At 59.7% G+C, this 21,009-nt stretch overlaps 1 protein-coding gene across 1 annotated transcript in view; it reads right to left on the bottom strand.

Moving 5' to 3' along the window:
- The window catches only part of FAM20C (FAM20C golgi associated secretory pathway kinase), a 36,049-nt gene extending 16,319 nt beyond the window's left edge, over positions 1 to 19,730 (bottom strand). The window contains exons 1-3 of the mRNA XM_082671098.1: positions 18,883 to 19,730; positions 16,973 to 17,148; positions 11,740 to 11,818 (exon numbers count right to left, since the gene is read on the bottom strand). Of these exons, the coding sequence (XP_082527224.1) occupies positions 11,740 to 11,818; positions 16,973 to 17,148; positions 18,883 to 19,496 (869 nt within the window). The 5' untranslated portion in view covers positions 19,497 to 19,730. The remainder of the gene's footprint in view (positions 1 to 11,739; positions 11,819 to 16,972; positions 17,149 to 18,882) is intronic.
- Positions 19,731 to 21,009: the final 1,279 nt, after the last annotated feature.

Here is a 21,009-nt window from a genome sequence, read left to right as displayed (position 1 = left end):
GCTTGCTCGTTCCTCCAAAACGCGCAGTGGATCCGGTCACCCGGCGCAGGCGAGGAGGCAGAAATCAGCCTTTCTTTCTCGGACAATCTTCCCATCACTCACACAGCAGCAAGCGAGCACCTTGTCATTAAGGAGATGTACTAAGCTGTTTAGTATCAGGTTTTCGGCTGGTAGACATTCTGGAAGGGAGAGGAGTCCGCCCCCTGGCAGTTACCTCGGCGAGACCTTTCCGTCAGTATCTCCTGCCAGTGGTGGCAACGTCTGTCCTGGCCCCTGCGGGGGTTGGGATCTGTTTGGTAAAACACGCTCTTCCTATTGAGAACCTCCACCACCTGTTGTCCACTCCTACCAACCTATTTTCTTTGGGGGGAGGATTTCCCTGAAGGCTATGGGCCTCATAATGACCACACCCAGGGACGGGTTCCCCCAGCATCTTGTTACTCGCCCACAGACCTGCCCATGCCTCGACCGGCCACGCCGTGAGTCACAGCCAGAGCATCAGGACCAGTCAGCGATTTGCCGCCATCAGGTGATCACGAGGGGCCTTCACACCCGCTGACACCCTCCCCTTGGGTCTCCAAGAGACATGGTGACAGCTCTTCAAAGTAGGACACAGGGGACAAGTTGCTCACTTATGGTTGGGTGGAAAAATTAACTCAGAAGAGACTCAAACCTCTTATGGTCAATTTCATGAAAACCAATTAAAAAACAATTCAAAGATCTGTAACTGCAAAGAAAGTCTGAAGTCGTTTCCATTGAAAAATAATTGCAGTGACTCAGACTTGCGTTCCAAAGCAAAGGGTCGGGGCGGGGTGGGGGGTGGGGGGGAAGAGATTTGCTTGAAAGTTTAAGATCTATTGTGTTTTAAATACTTTTCTGTCTGCTCATCTGGAATTTGGGGACGTGACTAAGGAATGACATTAGAGTGCAAATGAATGCTCTGTCCCTGGCAACCATGAACACAGGCCCCTAGTTCTTCTTTCCGTACTTAAGCCTCCGTTGCTCATCTTTTTATTCAAGGTAAAAAAAGATGCTCAAATCTACTAAACCGTGTATTAAATATTTAGCACCAAGGCTACTGCTGTGATGTTGTTTTTCCTGCTGAAGGAAAAACAAAGTCAATCCCGAGCGTAGGGTCGATTCCAGCTTATTTTCGAGGCTTTTTAAGGAGATGTCAGGTCTGCAAAATTTCCTTTTACGGTGTAAAAAACAACCAGCTGACCAAACTGCTCTTGAGATGCCCGACTCGGTTTCTTCTCTGGCATGTGGGAATGAAGACCAGAGTTTCTTTCCTTCTTCTCACCTTCTGCCCCTTTCACGATAGCCCAGTGACGGCCCCCAGAGACCCTAACACCAGGGAGAATCTCCACGCTGCCGCTCAGGAGGATGTTTTCGGAAAAAATGACTTGCTTGCATTGATTTGAGCAAAGGGGATAATCTTTTCCAGAAGCTTCCAAGGAAACATTTGTCATGGTCAGCTGGGGCGGGCGTCCTGACGAGGCTGGGGGGACCGGGAGATGGCACAGCCCCCCACCTGCTCGACAGCGGCCAGAACTGCGCCCTCTGCAGGTTGTACTAACTTCTTACCTTTACCCACTTCCCTGCCTGCCTCCAGTAGTTTCCTTTTTCATTTCTTTCGTCAAGCAAAGGAATCCCAGCTGCAGGAACAGCCGTGGTCGCCCGAGTCAGGGAGCTGTGGCCGCTGGTGAAACAGCAGGGTGTTTGGGGAGCCTCAGTGGCCGGGCCCTGGCCACTCGAGCCCACGCACAGTGGCGGCCCAGCATAACGGCCAGGCCAGCCACAGGGAGCCACCCGGGAACCTGGGGCGGGCGGTCCCCTTGGCCACGACGCTGGCCTCGCAGCTCTGCGGGCAGCCATTCCCTCCCTGGGCCTCTGGGTCCTGTCTGAACGGGCTAGGATGACGAGCCCCCGGGGCTGCAGTGGGGACCAACTCAATGAATCCTCCCGGCGCTCAAGCATGCCAGCGCCCAGGGCACGTGGGAGGCGGTGGTGCTGCGCTGCCTCGGACCCTTGGGAGCCTCTGACTGGGCAGCATCAGGCCAGCCCTTACTGGGGGCCTAGGAGCTCAGCTGGTCGGGGCAACCATGTCCTCCACATGGGGACACGGGGACGCTTGGACCCCGGGGAGAAGGCTTGCAGTGGACCCTGGAAGCGAAGCAAAGATTGGAGCGGGAGAAGCCCCTTCTCCAGAGACCCTTCCCCGAGGCCCGGCACCATGCTCCTCAGGCAACAACCCCCCACGTCTCAGGTGAGCCCCTCTGTCCCCCAGAGTCTTCTCCTGCCCTCTCGTTTCCTCAAGACACTCACTCTCAGTGATGGTGGATCTCGAAGGTGGACAGCTGACTCCCCAATGTGCTGTCGGGCAGAGAGCCCAGGGTGGCCGTGCAGGCTCAGCTGGGGTCCTGGCTGCTCTGCCCCGAGCCTCCACTGGGCCAACAGCTCTGCTCTGCTGCTGACAAGCTTGGGAGAGTCTCTCAAAAGCCTGTAATGGGTTGTTACTCGTTTTTCAATTAATAAAGTCCACGGCTTTCTGACTATAAAAATAACCCATGAAATTGGAGACAACCTAAGTGTCCTACAACTGGGGGCCTGTAAGGCGATCAACCACGTGAGACATGGTGTCTGTTCATCACTCCCAGTGGCACGGGGAGGGCGCCGTGGAGACGCACCAAAGACCAAGGACTGGACCTGGAATAGCTGCTGGAGAGCCCCCTGCACGCTCAGACCCTCACAGGCCAACCGCAGGACCCGTCCACCCACCCCCGTCACAGGGCCTGTGCTGGCCGAGGAGGCCCCCCTGGGCCTGGTGCACTGGGCTCTGCAGCTCTGGACGTTTTCTGTTTGCACCACCCGCAGAGGCCAGGATGGCCCTCAGAGGTCCCGCTCCTTCCTGCAGGGGCCACGTGGGGACACCAGGTGCTGCTCTGAGCCCGCGGGAGCCCCGCACAGCATCCCTGCCGGGCTGTACACGTTAACTGCAGGAGTTTGGCGCCCGAAGCTCCCCTGAGTCCACTAGGCCCTGTGCGTATTGGAGACATAGATGGTCACACCCAGGGCTCAGTGGGAGTCAACTGAGGTTGTGGACAAACTGCAGGGCACTGGGCAGCCCCGGATATGGAGCGCAGGTGGGGCCCTCCCCCAAGGTTAAGTGCAGGAAGGGGACTCTGGGCGCCAGCAACCAGCTGAGGTGATGAGACCAGGCCAGCGGGGTGCAGAGCTCCAGAACGACCCGGCGACCCCATCTGTACTTAAATCCCACAGTGGCTCAGAGAGGGAACGGCCAGCCCGGCTGCCCTGCTGTGTTCCTAGTGTGGCCCCTGTCACCGGCAAGGACGCCGAGGCCCAGGGGAGCTCAGGGCCCACAGGAGGTGGCACCTGCCTCTCTCAGCAAAGGAGGCAGCTCTGTGGCTCACAGCCCAGCCCCCGCTGTACAGGATCCATATGGCATGTCTGACGGGAGCATCAAGAGATTAAATATAGGAGAGGCGCTGTCTGACTCATATATAAATCGGTCCTGGAGACCAACACGCAGTACAGGGTCATGGACAACAAAACTGCATTTTACACGTTAATCTGGGATAGCCGCTCAGCATGCAAGGCCGTAGCGGCACCTGTGCTGCAGTAACAACGTGGCCATGGCTCCCGCTCTGGCAGCCAGGAGCCTCTTTAAATCCTCTCCTCGTAAAAGTGATGAGTGCAAATAGCGTGCAATGGTTTCATGCTTTGATAACGAGGCACCGAGCCCCAGGTCCACGGACGCGGTGGCCACGTGGGGACCACGGAGAACGCCACCGTAGACCCTCTGCCTGCCAGCCCTGGAGGGAGGGGGGAGGGAGGAGGTGTCGGGGAGAGCCAGCCCCTCCAGTCGCCTCCCACATAACTGTTCCAGGGACAGATAACCTCACAGAGTCAAGCCCCTTGCGACTCCTGCCCTGTGTTGCCCCAGAGAAGCTCGCCCCACGAGGTTGTAGCAAGTGGGCTCCCCCGGGCCTGTGCTCACGACAGCTGGATGCGGTCCTAGTGAGGAGGCGCCCCAGCGAGGGGCAGGGCCTGCTCAGGGCCAGGCGGTGGGTCTGGACCCCCGTGTCACTAACCCAGAGGCAGTGCAAGCACTGGGAAGACAGCCGAGAGGGCGCCCGTCTGAGCGCCGCACCCTGCTGGACGCACTGGTCATCGGGAGGCCCTGGCGGGGCCTGGAGGGCAGGCGGTTCAGTGAGGCTGCCCGCTCGCGCCCCTGGGCCCCAGCGCGGGCCTGAGCAGGGCTCAGCAGGCTGAGGTGCAAGTCACCAGGGGAGGCCCTGCCCTCCAGCACTTCCTGTTCTCAGGCCCGCGCTGCCCCCGGCGGGCCAGGCTGGGGGTGGGGGGCGGCTCGCGTTTCTGCGGTGAGAAGGGCTGGCTGGCCAGAAGGGGTTTCTGCAGCTGCCTCTGTGTGTGCACCTCGGCTACAAGGAGCTCCTGGGCCTCAAAGAGCTGCTCAGGGATGGTTTCTCCGGGAGATGCGCACAGGCGCGCGCACACACACACACACACACACACACACACACACACCCCTGTTCTTTGCAAAAGTAATGCAGGTACTTAGAGCCTCTTCACATGCGATGCCTCTGGGAGGAGTGGGCAGCATGGGCGCCCCCCCAGCAGAGACCCCGGGTCCAGGGTCCCCGGACGGCCGAGCCTCGGCCTGACGGTGCCTGAGAGGCCTGGGACCTGACGTCCAAGACACTGGAACCAAGCCCTGGCCGGCCTCCCACGCCCGATTCACGTTTAAACCCCCTGAGCCTCAATTTCCTCCTCCTTGAAGGAGGGCTGGTGATAAAATTAAAACATGACGTGTCAGCTACAGGGGCACTGGCTTCGCCGGCCAGAGTGGAGGCTGTCAAACCCTAACAGACCTGAGAAGGTGAGGGAACGGGTCTCACTGGCGTGGACAGCGCGGCCGAGCGTGGTAGCCTCAGGGAGACCAGCCGTGGCACGAACAAGGAGCGCGTGGTGGGCACAGGCGGCCATGTGTCCCTGCAGGGCGGGCAGCAGCCCCCGGACGGACGTGCAGACACAGGCCCCTCCGCCCGCAAAGCCACACACGCGGCTGTCCCTCCAGACCAAGGCTCCCAGAGCAGGACAGAGGGGAGCTGCTGCCCGCAAACAAAGGGAGTGAGGCCCCAGGGGCCAGAAGTGGGGTTAGGCCTGGCCTGGTCCAGAGGCACAGGGCATTCACGGCCTGCGACCTGTCCAGGCTCCGTGTACGGCCATCACAGACACTGGCATCAAGCCTGGGTGCCACACCCTGCCCTGGAATGAGCTGCTGGAGTGTAGACCACAGGATGGCTGCCCTGGACAGCGGCTCTACTGAAGCCAAGCTGAACAGAGCCCGACCCTGCCACCCAGCACTGCGCTCCCGGCACAGCCCTGCCCCCAGACGAGCCCTCAGAAGTACGAGAGCGGTCAGGGCAGCTCCACTAACAACATTCTTTAACTGAAACCGCCCACAAGTCCGTCAACAGGAGAGGGATGAAGAAACCGGAGGTTTTCACACAATGGAACGTGACTTGGCCACGAGAACGAGCCACGGGAGAGGCATCTCTCAGACGCGCGGGCAGCATGGGTGGGGGCAGGGGGGCGGGGATTCACTCACTGGGAACCGGGGGGCAGGAGCCACCCTGGGAGGAGGAAACTGCAGCGGCCACAGGGGTCTGGGCGCTGTCAGTTGGTCCTGACCTGGTGCTGGTTTGCTGGTTACCTGGTCACCTGGTTACTGGCGCGTGTTGTAAACACCCGCTTACCATCTGTGTGCATTTCCATATGAACGTTCCAACTCAACAGAAACGTGCATTTTAAGAAGGCGGGAAAGTGGGGAATTACAAGTGTCGGTAAAGCTAAAATTGTATTGGATTTTACCAGCACTGATAATATTTGCCCTTGATCTAACTGACCCTCCTCATACAACACACAGAGGAGACCCAGGCAGGCGGGGCGGCGGGTGAATCCATCAGCCGTGAAGATGAAAACTCTTTCCTACCTTTCGTCACCCAGGCGCTGGGAAGAGGTGCGGGTATACACGGAATATAGTCTTACCTGGATGTTGGAAAGGGTTGAATTGTGTTCCCCAAAATGGGATGTTTAAGTCCTAACCCTGGGGACCTGTGACTGTGGCCTTATGTGGAAATAGGGACTTGGCAGGTGGGGTTCATTAAGAAAAGGTCATAGTGGATCAGGCTGGCCCTGAGTCCAGTGACTGGTGTCCTTATGAGAAGAGGGAATTTGGACACAGACCGGCAGGAGAGACCATGCGACAACAGAGGCAGAAAAGGGAGTGAGTGACCTGGCCACAAGCCACAGAACGCCAAGGATCGACAGCCACGCCCAGAAGCCGGAAGAGGCAGGAAGGACCCTCCAGAAGCCTTCGGGGAGGCGGTCCTGCGACACTGTGGTTTCTGCCTCTGGCCTCCGGGACTGAGGAAGAAGAGCTTCCTGACTCTCTAAGCTGCCCGGGTAGTGATGCTTCCCGACGGCAGCCTGGGACACTCACACGGTGTGGACGCACAGGGTTAGAGCTCAGCTGTTGTTATAAATTAAGGAACCAGAAACGAACCCACACGTTAACGACATCAAAGACGATGATGACCACTGCGCTGAGATCTGAGTAGGGACAGTGCAGTGGTCACTCCAGCCACATCTACTGCTGGCCAGTGCCCTTGGGTGCCCTCGGGCACTCTGAGCCTCAGTCTCCTTGTCCACAAGGTCTGTGGGGTAACAGTGGCCTCCCTCTCTGGGTCCGTGAGGCACTGTGTCTGGCATGGCGCCCTTTCCTGCACCCACGACCTCGGTCCCATCTGCCTCCAGGCTGTGGGGGTGGTGCCTTCTTTGGGGGCGCCTTCCACTGTCGCCCCAGCTCCTCAGCCCTGCCTGACAAGTGCTCAGTGAGCCAGACTCGACCCATTTCAGACTCACTGAGCCTGGCCCGTGGGGTTTTTCTCTTCTTCTGCTTTGCAAGTGATGCCGGGTCTGTGGAACACCAGCGACCGGCTCGTCTGTACTGGAGGTGTCGTCTTGCTGTTGGAGCTATTTTCCCCTCAAAGCTACCACGGGGGCAGGTGTGCTTTCCTTCCCTCCCTGCGTCTGAACACGCTTTGGATCCCAAAACACACACAGCACAGAGGGCGCTGTAGCTCCGGATTCCAAACGCTCAGGAGGCGGCCCGGCTGTTTTGGTGAAAACGGACCGTTAAAGCAGCCTCGCCAGGCCGCGGGGAGCGACGGGTCGCCTGCTGGCAAGTGACCTGAGCAGAAGCGCGGCTGCAGCTCCGTTTCCAGCCTGCATTCAGCTGCTGTGCCCTAAATAGCCACTGCTCAAGCGCACCAAATAGTCATCATCCCTCGAATGTCTGCAAGTCACAACTGCAAACTCCAGCACACCAGCCAATCAAAGAGCAAGGGCTGACTCGGGGAGGCGACTGCAGTGACTCCGGGAGCCCCACCGGTGCTGAGTTCACCGTCTTCCTTACTGGAGATACAGAGGTCCCATAGGGCAGGGGCCCGAAGCCTCCTGTAATCCAGCCTCATGCAGCGTAAGGCAACCAAGGCCCAGAGAGGGGAGGGAGTGTTGCAAGGTCACACAGCAAGGATACTCTCTACGGCTAGGCCTCACCTTCTAGGTGCCTCCATGTGCACCTGCTCCCTGCCTGGACCCCCACCCCCCACCCCGCACGGCCCCGCAGGCCACTGGCACCTAGGTTGGAAGGCTTCACTCTCTCAGCCCCGACCACGTCCGTCACTGTGCCCAGGGGGTCTTCCTCTCCCAAGTGTCTCTAAGAGCCACGCTCATCCCCCATCCTCACGCCTCCTCAGGCGCAGACGCCAGCACCTCCCATCCGACACCCGATTAGCCCTCCCACCCTCCCCGTATAACGTGGCTGACTGACACTCCTGGAAAAAATCCCAACATCCAGGCCCAGATGCCCTGCAGAGTCTGACCGCTGCCCCTCTCCAGCTGCCTGGACCCGTCTCCCCTCGAGTTCTGTGCTCAAACACAGAACTGTCCCACAGAACTTCCTGTGACGCTGGGCATGTCCAACACGGCACCACCAGTTATGTGCAGCCCCTGACGCCTCAGGTGTGGCTGGTGTGACGTGAGACTAGGTTGTAACTTCATCTCACTTAAATGAACCTCAGTATAAACAGCCCCGTGATGTACTCTGCACAACAGCACTGGTCCTCCAGACTGTAGAAGCCGCCCGGTCCTGGACTGTGCTGCCTCCTCCAGGCTGTCCTCCTGAGCGTCACACCTGTGCTCAGGCCTCAGCTGGAGGTCACTTCTGAGAAACTTCCAGCTGCCTCCCAAGTGCTCACCAGCCCTCAGTCTCCCGTCTGCCGTCAGTGGCTCGTTCTCTTGTTCGTTCTGCAGACGTACGTGTGGCACCCACCGAGGACCAGGCCCTGCGCAGTGGAGCAGACACACCGCTCTCCATCCCACCCTAAGCAGCAGCAGTGCCGGGCCTGAGTCACGCCCGCATTCCCTGCACCTGGCAGGAGGCCAGGCCGGGCTCAGTGCTCGTGGGGTGACTGAACGCGTACCTCTGCCAGCAGGTGGTCACAGCTAGTGTTACGGGCACACCTGGACGCTTCCTTTCCAAGAAGCAGGTTGAATCCTATTGCAAAGCCCGTACACTCTGGTGCATCTGCCCAGCCCCACCCCATCTTGCCAAATACCAGCTCCTCCTGCTTCCTTCTATAAACTTGGTGCCCTGTCTCCTAAACCAATCCAACAGAGTTTAGACCTCAAACCTCTTCCTACAATGCCTTTGTTGACAGATGGATAAACTGAGTCCCAGTAAGGGGGTGAATTTACTGGAGGTCACACAACAATGACCTTGCCAGGCCTGTTGTCTCTGTGGATACACCAATGCTTCTGAACTTCAGCCACACACAATCACCTGCACCACTATTACCTAGCATGTACATTTTTCGATATTACAATTTAAATACTACACCAAAAGCACGAGCTACAACAACATAATAGTTAAATCCAACATCCTCAGAATGAGAAACTTGTGCCTCAAAGGACACCACGTATGTGATAAGGGTCTTATATCCAAAATATATAAAGAATTCTTACAATTTACTAATGGAAAGACAATGAACTAAACAACAGCAAAAGATGTGAACAGACATTTCTCCAAAGAAGATCTAAATGACCAACGAGGACATGAAAAGACACTCGACACCACTCGTCAGTAGACAACTATGAATCAGAACCTCAAGGAGACACCACGTCACACACCCACCAAGATGGCGAGGACCGAAAAGGCGGATAAAGACAAGTACTGACGAGCAGCACGTGGAGGTGGCTGGTGGGACCACACGATACGTAGCCGCCGAGGAAAAGCGTCTGCAGCTCTTCAAACAGTCACACTTAGTTATTATGTGACCCAGCAATTCCACTCCCAGGCATACAGCCGGGAGAAATGAAAACATGTCCACCCCAAAACCTGTACATGAATGTTCATACAGCGTTATTCATACAGCCAATAAGTGGAAATAACTCCAACGCCCATTAACGGATGAAAGTACAAGTAAAATGTGGCCCATCCACACTGGGGAGTGTTGTTCGGCCACAGAAAGGAAGGAAGCTCTGACACCGGCCACAACGTGGATGAACCCTGAACACATGATGCTCAGTGAGAGACGCAGACACAAAGAATCAGATAGTGTGTGATTCTGTTTACATGAAACTCCAAGCTGGCCAAGTCCACGGAGGCAGAGAGTAGCCCAGCGGCTGTCCAGGCCTGGAGGGAGGGCAGCATTGGACAGGCTTTTTCTGGAGCAACGAAAAGGCTCTAAAATTGTGGCGATGGATGCACGGTTCCGTGAATATACTGAAAGCTACTGAACTGTAGACTTTAAGTGGCTGAATTATGAAATATGTAAATTACATCTTGATAAAGGTGCTAAAAAATCTTACTTTAACACTAAAGCAAGAATACTCAGCAACTCATGGGCTAATGCCCTATTTAAATATTTTTCAATGTCTATTAAAAATATATACCCATTAAACTTTAAATGGTGGGGCTTCCCTGCTTAAGAATCCGCCTGCCAATGCAGGGGACACAGGTTCGAACCCTGGCCCGGGAAGATCCCACATGCCGCGGAACAGCTAGGCCCGCGCACCACAACTACCGAAGCCCGCACCCTAGAGCCCGTGAGCCACAACTACTGAAGCCCGCACGTGCCTAGAGCCCGCGCACAGCAACGAAGACCCAACGTAGCCAAAAATAAAAATAAATAAAATAAATAAATTTAAAAAAAAACAACTTTAAATGGTCGTGCACAAACCACGTAAATTACACTTTGCGGGCCCCCCAGGCTCTACCTCCACCTCAGGGCTGTTCCTCTCTAGACCCTCTCAGCATACATCCTTCAAGATCTCAGAGGAAAAATACTACCACCTAATTAATTCAGAATCTTCAACTTACATAGCTCTGGGCGCATCTGGAGACGACTTACTGGACTGTGGACAATACACCACCGAGACGGGGGGACCTGTGTGGCCGACGGGGCGACAAAGACATTGTGGTTTTCAGCTATCGTCCTGGCTTCCTGCCAGGGAGGGGTCCAGGCCCACCTGTCACCTGGCCGTCAATGCAACATCTGAGCTCGACCCCGCCTGGCACACCCTCCTCCCCACACAGTTCCATACTCACTGTTGCGACATCAAGAGGCCTGGAAGGGGCCCCTCTACTCAAGCTCCAATCTGAGAGGGCACAGAGGAGCCCACGGTGGCCAGAAAGTTCTATGAGGAGCCCCCTCCCCTCCAGAACCTTCCCCAAGGAGCCCACATGCAGCCTAGGCCTCACCTCGCCCACATCACCCCTCATGAACGTTGGGGTTCTGTCCTGTGTGAACCAGGCTGGCCGTCCGCCCTGGTCACGGATAGCTGCTCCTTCTGGGGGGGCCCATGCCCTGGAGCTTTGCCGCAGTCCCCACCCAGCCCAGCAGCCCCACATGACCTGAATGGCCTCATGGGCTTTTGGGGGTGCAACCCATGCTTTAAAAACAATGAACCGTCTCAACAGTGCAAAAAAGGCCCTGTTTGGTAAGGTAGATAGCTAGTGGGAAGCAGCCGCATAGCACAGGGAGATCAGCTCGGTGCTTTGTGATCGCCTGGAGGGGTGGGACAGGGAGGGTGGGAGGGAGGGAGCCGCAAGAGGGAAGAGATATGGGAACATATGTATATGTATAACTGATTCACTTTGTTATAAAGCAGAAACTAACACACCATTGTAAAGCAATTATACCCCAATAAAGATGTTAAAAAAAAAAAAAAAGGCCCTGTTTGAAACTAACCAAAGATGGCAAACAACTGGGCCCATGCGGGACAAGCAAGCCCCAGGACCATCAGAGTGGACATCACAGACCACAGCTGCTCATTTCCGGGGTAGTCCCTTCTCCACCAGCCCCACAGTTTTCAGGGGCCACTGAGGGGTTCGTTTTGATTTTGGTAGCAGTTTCTGTTTCATCTAGAATAGGGATCGGGGTCAAATCAGCTGACCCACTAGTTTTAGAAACAGAGTTTTACGGGCACGGCTGTGCGCATTCACAGACATAGAGTCTGGCTGCTCTCGGGCGAGGAGAGCAGAGCTGAGAGGCTGAGACACAGATCACACGACCTGCGCACTCCCGACCACAGCCCCTCGCGCCTGACCCCCACCGGCCCGGCACTTACTTCATGGGTTTGAACAGTGCTTGCCCGTAGTTCTGGAAGGTCATGATGAGCTTGAGTTGTGTGCCCCCCGACTTCATGGCTGCAACAGGAGGGAAAGAATACAGGGTCACCTGCTGCCTTGGGGCAGGCCCGTGAGCTTGATGATGCACTGCTCCAGGCTCTGGGGGGACCCCCGGGTAGCGGTGGCCTGAGGCTGTGGGGTTAGGTCAGGGTATGGGTGCAAATGTGAGGGTCGTGGCGGTGGAGTGGGGAGGGTCCGGGACCAAGGCCCGGGGCAGGCAGATGTTTCAGGGTCAGGAAGCGCCAACCAGGGGCTGGAGGAGCCGTGCTGAGGAGGGTGGACGGGGCCCGGGAAAATGGGCCTACGGCAGAGGTGGCGGGAGGTTGCCACACTGGAGGGTTGGGTGTGCGGTGGCCCCAGCTGGCGCCCTAGACGGTGTCTCCGCTTGCCCCGACCTCGGCCCCCTCTGTTGAAGGGGGCTCACCACACCCACCCAGCCTCCCCCATGCGGCTGGGGGCAGGGCTGAGACCCACTCGTCGGTGCCTCAGGGGACTCAGGTGAGCACGGGGACGCCAGCAGGGCCACTGACGTTGTGCCCTCGGCCTCGGCCAGTTCATCTGTGAAGTAGGACCAACGTCTGTCCTTAGGGGTCACGGTCAGGACGCTGGTCCAGCTGTTTTCACAGCCCCTGCCTTGATTTAAGGGTCAGAAGAAGTGAGGCCTGGCCCAAGGACGGCTCAAGTTTGGAGAATGTGACACCAGGAGCCGCTGGGTTCTCTGTTCTCCCCACCCACCCCATCGCCACGGAGAAAGGCGAGAGCGCGTCCATTTACAGGCACTGAGGGGCCAGCCCCGTGGGCACCTGCCCCACGTAAGCCTGTGCCCTGGCCTGGGTCCTCGGCCCAACTTGGGGGTGCAGCCCAGACTTCAGGCCATGACACAGGCCCCAGGATGTTCGAGAAGCAACGGCTTCCGGCCTGGACTACGCCTGACGCCGTGATTTGCTACCCTCCAGCTCACCCTTATGGGGCAGTTCTGCTTACTTGCGAGGGAAACCACAGCACTGCCCCAAGTAGAAACCAGCTCCCGCCCTGGACTTAGACAGAACCCAGTCGGAACACACGCCTGCTGGATTCCGGGGCCGTGGCTGCCAACGGTCCAAAATGGAGAAGGCAAGCGCCGGGGGTGCAGCTGGGCCAGCAACGCACAGGTTTTGTTTTTGACCTTCAACCCGACAGCGGAGAGACACAAGGAGGACCTCAGCTATTCACCGCCTTCTCCGGGTCCCCTGGGGCGGCCTTTGTCCCTCCTCCAGGATGACTGAAGGCCCCTCTGGCCCTGGGCATGGGCGTCCAGCTTACCGGGCATTTTCAGTTCCCTTCCTCCGGGTCAGTGGAGCCAGGCTCCGGGGACTGACGCGGAGCACGATGCGGTGGTTTCCCCGGGGAAGGAGGGGGACTGTAGCCCTTCTGGGCCCAGAGCCACCTTCCTGAGCAGCCCGCTTATTAGGCAGGGCGGCCCTCCGGCCCCCTGGGCTGCTGTCCTAGCAGGTGAGTGAGCGCCCAGGACTTCTGTCCCGTGGAGCCGCGTCTCCACTGCTCGGCACCACCCAGGGCTTTGCCCTGATCTGGATGAGCAACTGTGGGGTCTGTGCTTCAGGCCAGAGGCTGCCCGAATCCTCTCCTGCTGAGTGACTTCTTTTTAAGTAACTCCAAGTACAGAGTAGTTAATTGTGTCATTTATTCTTTGCATCCATGATTGTGCACAACAGTGATTTAATTATCAACACTACCACTGGCCCAGCCAAAGCCTCTGCAGGCCTGGCTTCAGGGTCCTGAGCCTCTTTAAAGGCAGCTAATAGCCATTGCTAAGCAGCCGGGAGGCCAGCTCTAAAGAAATCTCCGCTGGCCACATGAGTTTTGTGAGTGGATCAAGGGGTTCTGAACGGGGCGCCTTGACGGAGCTGTTCTGAGGGAAAGCATCGGGGGCCTCGCAGGACCTGTTCTCATCGCCACACCACTTCTGGGCTCACGTTCCAAGACTGAAGTGACCATCTGGGTCCAGACACAGCCCAGAGGTGGGGGCGGAGATGTGCTGACCATGGGCAAGGCTGCCCTCCCGGAGGCCTGCCCCCCGATTTGCAGGGTGGGGTCAGGAGACGGGCTGGATTTCTAGCTCTTCTTCCACTTTAAGCTCAAAAGGACGGACGGCGCTGTTGAACCCTGACTCCCAAGGCAGGTTCCCGGCTCCCATGGGGCCTCCGAGGGCTGCACCCCCCCAGGCCACAGCAGCGCCAGGGGCAGGGCCTCCAGCAGCAGACAGCTCTTGTCCAGGGACCCCGGTCTGCAGACCCACCCAGTGGCTCTGCTAAGCTAAGGGCCCAGTCAGAGGCTGCTGTCTCAGCAGCTGGGTGTCCAACAAAAACGACCAGCTGGATGTGGGGGCAGACACCCCCGGGGACGCCTGCAGCCTGGCCGGGCCAGCCCTCCCCTGCTCCCCACCCAGCAGGAGCCTGGGCCTGGACACTTGCAGCCATGCTCCCGGGGGCTCCACTGGGCTCCAGGTGAGAAGATGTCCTGCTTCCTCAGGAAGAGGGGCCTCCTCTCAAGTGTGAACTTGCTGGGAGCCCCTCCAGGCACAAAGCCGCACACAGTGGGGCTGAGCGTCCGGCGGAGGCCTTCAGCAGGCTCCAGCTTGCCCAGTGCTGGCCGCCCCACGCACAGGTAACGAGCGGGGACGCTGCCTAGCCTCTGCTCCCATCTCTTCCTCACCAACACCTTTCAACAGCCCTGGGAGGCAGGTTTCATGGGTCCACGCTCGTCTTCAAAATCTCTGGGGCAGAAGTGTTCAGGGGTTTTGAAAATTTCAGATGACAAGAGTTGCAGGTGGTGTATCCATCCCACAGATCCTGTAGCCCTGAGCGGGTCGGGGGAGAACCCCAGAATTAAATGCACTCCATGGGAACATTCACTCCAAGTGAGAAAAACAAGGGTTTAACAGTCTCTCATGTTAGGCTTTGCCTCCATGTCCGTTCATGTTGGGTCGGGTTTTGCTGTCAAATGGGTTATGATTTCAGATTTGCAAGCTGGAGATTACAGGGTCGAGGATATGACCACGTCTGTGATCCACAGGAGACGTGGGGAGGCCCACAGAAGTTAACCCATCTGCCCAGAGTCACGCTGACTCGTGACTGGGGGAGCCGGGACACACCAGGCCTGCTGTTCGCTGTGGGTGATGACACCCGGGGTCCCACCAAGTCAACCTTCCCATACTCGTCAGGCACCTGTGAATGTCAGCCTGGGCTCTGACCGGCCCACGGCCCCAAGGAACATGCTGGGTTAGGACCACCTAGGCCAGGGTAGTCCAGTGGGTGAGATCAGCTCAAACAGCCCACAGGACACAGATGGGCAGGCACTCACCCCAGGTCACCCTGCCAGGCGCAGAGCAAGCCAAAGGGGGTGGGGGTGCCCCAAGGCCAGGCCCCCGGGAGAATGGAGGAGGAGGGTGCCCAGGGCGGGCAAAGCTGCCTGTGAGCCCCCGAGGGCTGTCCTCGGCCTCCGGCGGCTCCCTGGGCTCCTGGGCTCCTGGGCTCTGCTCTCTGCACAGGGCAACGTCCAGTGAGAGCTGGGAGGCTGTCTGTCCCCTGAGGGGTATGGCGAGCCTGGCTGGCATGTGGGATCCTTGCAGCCCTGCCTCTAACCAAGACCCTGCACAAAGCCTGAGTTAATACTGTACAAGCCTGGGTGCACTGTCCATCTTCTTGAAATAAGATGCAACGTGCCCGAGCCCACTTGACAGATGGGAGACTGGGGCGGACAGCAGCCTGCAAGCATGAATGCTGCACTTCCCTAAACCCCAACTTTAAAATGCTGTTGTCATTTTTCCAAAAGGCCCACGCTCCCTGCCGCCTTCCATCATGGAAGCCCTCGCCCCATTCAAGACCTGGTCCTCCCAGGTGGAGGTCGCCGCCTCGTAATCACTCTCGACTTTATCTGTCCATCGGCATGTGCAGGTCAGGACGCAGCAGAAGCTTGTTGAGGCTGGATTCACCCCCAACTCCCACGGCCCAGAAAGGGGCCCTGGGATGCAGGAGGTGCTCAAGAGAATCCACTGAACAGATGACAAACGGTCCTCGCATTGGCTGTTTCTCGAACAACCTCGTCTACTCAGGAGAGAAGGGGACACCCCGGCTGTGGCCTCTCCCTTGCAGTCCTCTTCGTCCGCACGGATTGCCTTCCAGCACAGGAGGAGGGCTGGGTGGGGCTGGGGGCCGGGAGGCACTCAGATTCCTCCTGGGCAGCAAGAAGGAGGGGAGACCACCGTCGTGTCCCGGCGAGTTCTGTCTCAGGGTGAACAACCATATGCCAGGGAGAAGGGTGCTGCCTAGCAGCTCAGCACCGGGCGGAGCACCCAGCACAGCGTCTAAAGCGCTCTGGAGACCCGGGCGCCAGCCTCACAGGCAACTCCCGGCTCCCCGGCATCAGCCCAGGTTGGCAGAGCCCCTTCAGCCTCAGGATGGCCCAGACGCCAGTAAGACGGTGCCTGGAACCCCCTGCCCCCAGCACGCGTGCTCCTGGGGCCTCCCTCCACCCTTCGCGCCTCCTGGGACTGGCCCTCCCACCCAGGGCCTCTGCCCACCCGCTCTGCCCTTGGAGCTATTAGTGACTCATCGGGACCTTCACAAACAGTTGCCTACAGGCCCGAGAACAATGGCGTCAAACCTCCACGCTCAGAAACCACTGCCGGCACACCTTCCTGGAACCAGTAACTGGATGCCCTGAAACTTCTGATTCAGCAGATCCCAAAGAACTCAGAGGCGTCTCCTCCAAACTACTCCGCGTATGGGGCTCTGCCCTGGGTAGAGCTGAGCCCTAGTCACTCCCCGCCCACACGAACCCCAGGAGCACCAGGTGGGCTCTGAGGCAGAGCCTCCCCAGACAACCAGAAGATGCCGAGCTCTCCAAGGCGTCTCCCTGCAGCTGCCGGGGGGCCTCTTCTTAACCCGCGGGGGGGACCCGTGGGGCACCCCCTGCAGCAGAACAACAGGACTGGGGGCGGCGTATTGCCCCGCCATGCTCATCTTGCAACAGCAGAAGACGGCCTCCTGCTGCCCCCAAATACTGAGAGCATCGAAGGCCTGCAGGCGCCTCCTCTGGGAAGGCTGCCAGTATAACTCGCCCGCGAGGTGAGGCTCCAGCAAGGAGAGCTGGCCGGGCAGGGAGGTCACCTACCAACACTGGTGATCTTCTGGGCGCCGAGGTCACGCAGCAGGGCCTCCACAGCTGGGTTGTGTCGAGAGTACAACTCATAGCGGTTGATGCCGATGTGGAATTTGAGCCAGTTGGGATAGGAGTCCACGGCCGTGTCCCCTGTGGGTAGGAATTCATCCTCAGGACCTTCGTGTGGCCTGCACAAATGAAGGTGACCCAGGTCAACAGGGAAAGAACAGAACAGCACGGTCTCGAGATGGATGGGGGAGTTGGCATCGATGCCAAGGTTTTCACTTTGGAGCCAAGCAAACATGGATTTACTCAGAGGTGCCTCTACTCAAACAGGGCCCTGCGACGTCCGCACTTTCTCTGTGGCCTTTGTTCCACCAGCTAATAATATATTTGAAGACCTGTAATTCTCACTTACCCTTGGGAGACGCCACAGACAGCTCTAACTAAAGCAGACCAAACCCAGACCGTCAGCGCGAAGCCCCGCCGCGTCTGGCCCAGGGTCACTGAAACACCTGACAAGCATGATGTCAGCCTGGGGTGCGAGGGGCTGCCGGCTTCCTGGGGGCAGATGAGCCCAGTCTGGCGGAAGCCTTCGCTGGGTGCTCTGCCTTGGGACAGCAATGATTCAAGAGGCTAAATTTGATTTTCAGGAAGCAGCCGTGGGTGGGGAGAGAGGAAAGTGGCACTCACTCCAGCCGAGGCCCAAATCGAGGACCTGCTGCCAACGTGGCCCATCCTTGTCTCTTGAGCCAAAGGGCCAGTCTGGGGGAGGACAGGCCCTGTTTGCCGCTGGAGGGAAAAGCGGAACTTGTCTAAGCGCTAATTCACCGGCAAGTGAGGCCTTTTCGGCCCCAAGTTCTGCCCCACAATGGACACGATGGGTTACGAGAAGCTGCCCAAGGGCCCCATCACTGACCACTGGCTCCGGGCTCTGTCTCTCCTACAAAGAGGCCCAGGCCTAGCACACGGCTCTGCCTCTCAAATTTCTGAGCGTTTCCGTGAACCTGGCCAGCAGACAAAGCTCAGAGGCCACTAAACACCTTGGTGTGTTTAGACAGAAAACACTGGGTCTGGTCCAACTGCAAAGGAGAAAGGATTTTATGAGATGTTTTGGAAACCTGGCCTTTCCCCTCTGTTGCCTGTGTAACCTTTGCAGGTACTTATTTATCGTGACCTTGCTGTTGGTTAATATTTCACCACCCAGGGCAGCAGCATCTGCTTATTTTGATCTGTGTGGCTGAGGAGGGCCTGGGGGGGAGGGGTTAAAGCAGGACAGTTTAAAGAGATGCTCCTGGGGGATGCTACTCGCCTTTTAGGAAGCTGTCACCCCCTTGCAGCCTGGGCAGGGGGAGAACCCCTTGGTTATGCCTCATGGGCGCCAGCATGCCCCTCTGCTAATGTTTTCCCAGGGACTGGTTTACCAGGCTCCTGAGGCCTCTCCAGACCTCCCCGACACGTCCAGCAGAGCGGTGCTGCCAAAAGCACCTGCAGGCAGCGGCTTCCCAAGGAAGCGCCTTCACTCACTGCCTGAGTCCCTTTGTGAGCCAGTGACCAGGGCCTTGCAGGCCAGCACTGCTTTCCTGTAAATGCAGAACTCACTCTTCCCGGCTCCTGCCTGCCATGTCTGCCTTCCAGGTCATGGGCCACAGGAAACAGCTCCCAAAGCACCCAGCAGCCCTTCTCAGGGAGGCAGTCATTCTGGAGACAAAGGCAGTGCCCAGAGCCTGCACGCTGCCCGCCCCACAAAGCTCCCCTTCCTGGGGCCTCTGCCTTGGGGTCCACGCCCTCTGCGAGTCTCTGACCCTGAGCCTCTTTACACAGCGCCTTGGATGTGCAAGGATCTTTATTCTCAAGGGGCGCTTGGCTGCCTTGGGTGTCGGGCCTGCCAGCACCCACCTCAGAGCTGCAGCCCCACTCACCAGTCTGGGTTCTCCGCCGCTGCCGCCGCCTTGGGGTTGAACCTGATGTCGCTGTTCACGTTGAAGAGGACATCGTCCTCCGTTAGCGGCGGAATGGCTGCCTGGTACAGTGGGTGCTGGAACAGCCTGGCCAGGAGGGAGCCGTCCCCGCTCGGGCCGGGGGGCGGCACAGGTCCACGCGTCCCGTGGCCTCTGAGCAGCGGCCGGTGACCGGGGTCTAAGGGTCGCAGGGCGCCGGGATCCTGCCCCGGCAAGGCGCCCTCGACCGGTTCGGCTGCGGGTGGCAGTTTCTCAAGCGAGTGGGACGTGAGGTTGGAGGAAGGGTCGGAGCTGAAGTCCTGCAGGATGCGCAGTGTGTGCTTGTTGGGCCAGCCCGCGTCGCCGGCGGCGGAGGCTGCTGCCGGGGGCTCCCCCGGGCGTCCGCGCGCCTGGGCCCAGCCGGGTGCCGCCGCCTCGGCCGCGGGCTGCGCGCAGGAGCAGCCGGGTTCCCCCGAGGGCTGCGCTCCGCTCCGCTCCAGCTTGGGCAGCAGATCCAGCACGATGTGCAGCGCGCAGGCCACCAGGAACGCCATCAGGATGAGCACGCGGAATCTGCGCACCAGGATCATCTTCATGGCCCGGCGGGCGAGCGGGGCCTGGAACTCCGGGCGCCCCCAGAGCGCGCTCCGCCCGTGCCCTTCTAGTCTTGGCTTGGCACGAACGCGGTGCCGCGGCGCGGATCAAGGTCCATCTGGCGTCGGCCAGCTACTCGTCCCGGGGCTGTCCCACGCGTAGGGCGCCCACCGCCAAAGCGCCCGCTCGCCGGGCCATTTCGGGGCCGCTCCCTCTCGCCTCTCCGGAGCGGCCGCGCCCTCAGCCGGCCGGGCCCAGCGGCCCTCGTCCGCGAAGCTGGGGGCGCAGCTCGGGGAGGCCCCGCGCACGTAGCGGCCCGCTTGGGTCTCCGGGGCCGCGGCCGCGCTCATCAGGCGCGCAGGGGCTGGACACTTAGGCCCATCTCGGCCAAGGCGCGGCGGCCTGGGGTGGGGGGTGGAGGCGACCGCGCGGCGCAATCCGATCCGAGGCTCGGCGAAGTCTCTTGCGCTGCTCCGTGGGCCGCGCTAGGCGCCGAGCCGGCCGGGCGGAGAAGGGGCGGCTCCTTCGGGCAGGGCTCGGTTCTCTCACGCTGCGGCCCGCAGGCGGGGACCTGGAGGGGAATGAGGGCGCAGGGCCGCGGGGACCGAGGAGGGGGCGGGAGCGGGGGGGTGGCGCACGGAGCGTCCGGCGAAGTCCCCGGGCAGGTGCACCGGCCGTCGCCGGAGCGCAGCCCCCGCACAGCCGAGCCTCTCCCCGGGCGGTCAGATATCCGAGCGCCGCGGAGCCGCCCCCCGCGTCAGCGCCCGCAGATTGGCGGAGCCGCAGCCCCGCGAGCCCGGGCCTACGCTGCTCCCTCTGTTTTCTCCTCCCCTCGGCCGCGCCCCGCGATGCTCTGCAGCTCCCGGCCCGCTAAAGAGAGGGCGCTTTCTTCCCGCGGTTTGCCCAGAGAAGACAGGAAAGCAGACGGCGCTGATCCCGCGCTGCGGGTTCTGCCGAGAAGGGCTCCCCGGCCTGGCTGCCGCGCCCAGGACCTCGGCCCACTCGGGGCAGGCCGCCGCCAGCTGCAGCCTCTCGGCTCCTCCCCGATAAGCCGAGGACCAGAACCCAGGCCAAGTCCCTCCCCGGAGGCGCTGGGCGTCTGCGCCGCCGGATGAGCTCCCTCTGGGCGGCGACCTTATGCCCCACGCCCCCGCCTTGGGCGGGTGCCGCGCCCCAGGCTGCCGGCGAAGGGGAGGAGGAGGGGGCGTTGGGGTCGCCACCGCGGGAGACGATGAGAGGAGCGGAGCGTTGGCCCAAATCCGGAGGGGAGGCCCGCACCGGGGCGAGGCTCCTGCACGCTGGGGCCCCATCCCACCTCGAGGGGACCACGCCTGCGCCTTAACTATGGCGGTGCCGGTGCCCCAGTTAGAATTCGCTTGGCACAGAGAGGTGCCCGGTGTGTGCGGGAGGCGGCACCTCCCTCGCTTTGGGCGGGACGTGTGTGTGTGTGTGTGTGTGTGTGTGTATCAATTGGCCTCGCCAGATGCGCAGAATTGGCCACCTACAGCCAGGGGC

Source organism: Grampus griseus (genome assembly GCF_964374135.1).
Source record: "Grampus griseus genome assembly, chromosome: 14".
Taxonomy (NCBI): domain Eukaryota; kingdom Metazoa; phylum Chordata; class Mammalia; order Artiodactyla; family Delphinidae; genus Grampus; species Grampus griseus.
This window is presented reverse-complemented; position numbering and strand designations above follow the sequence as displayed.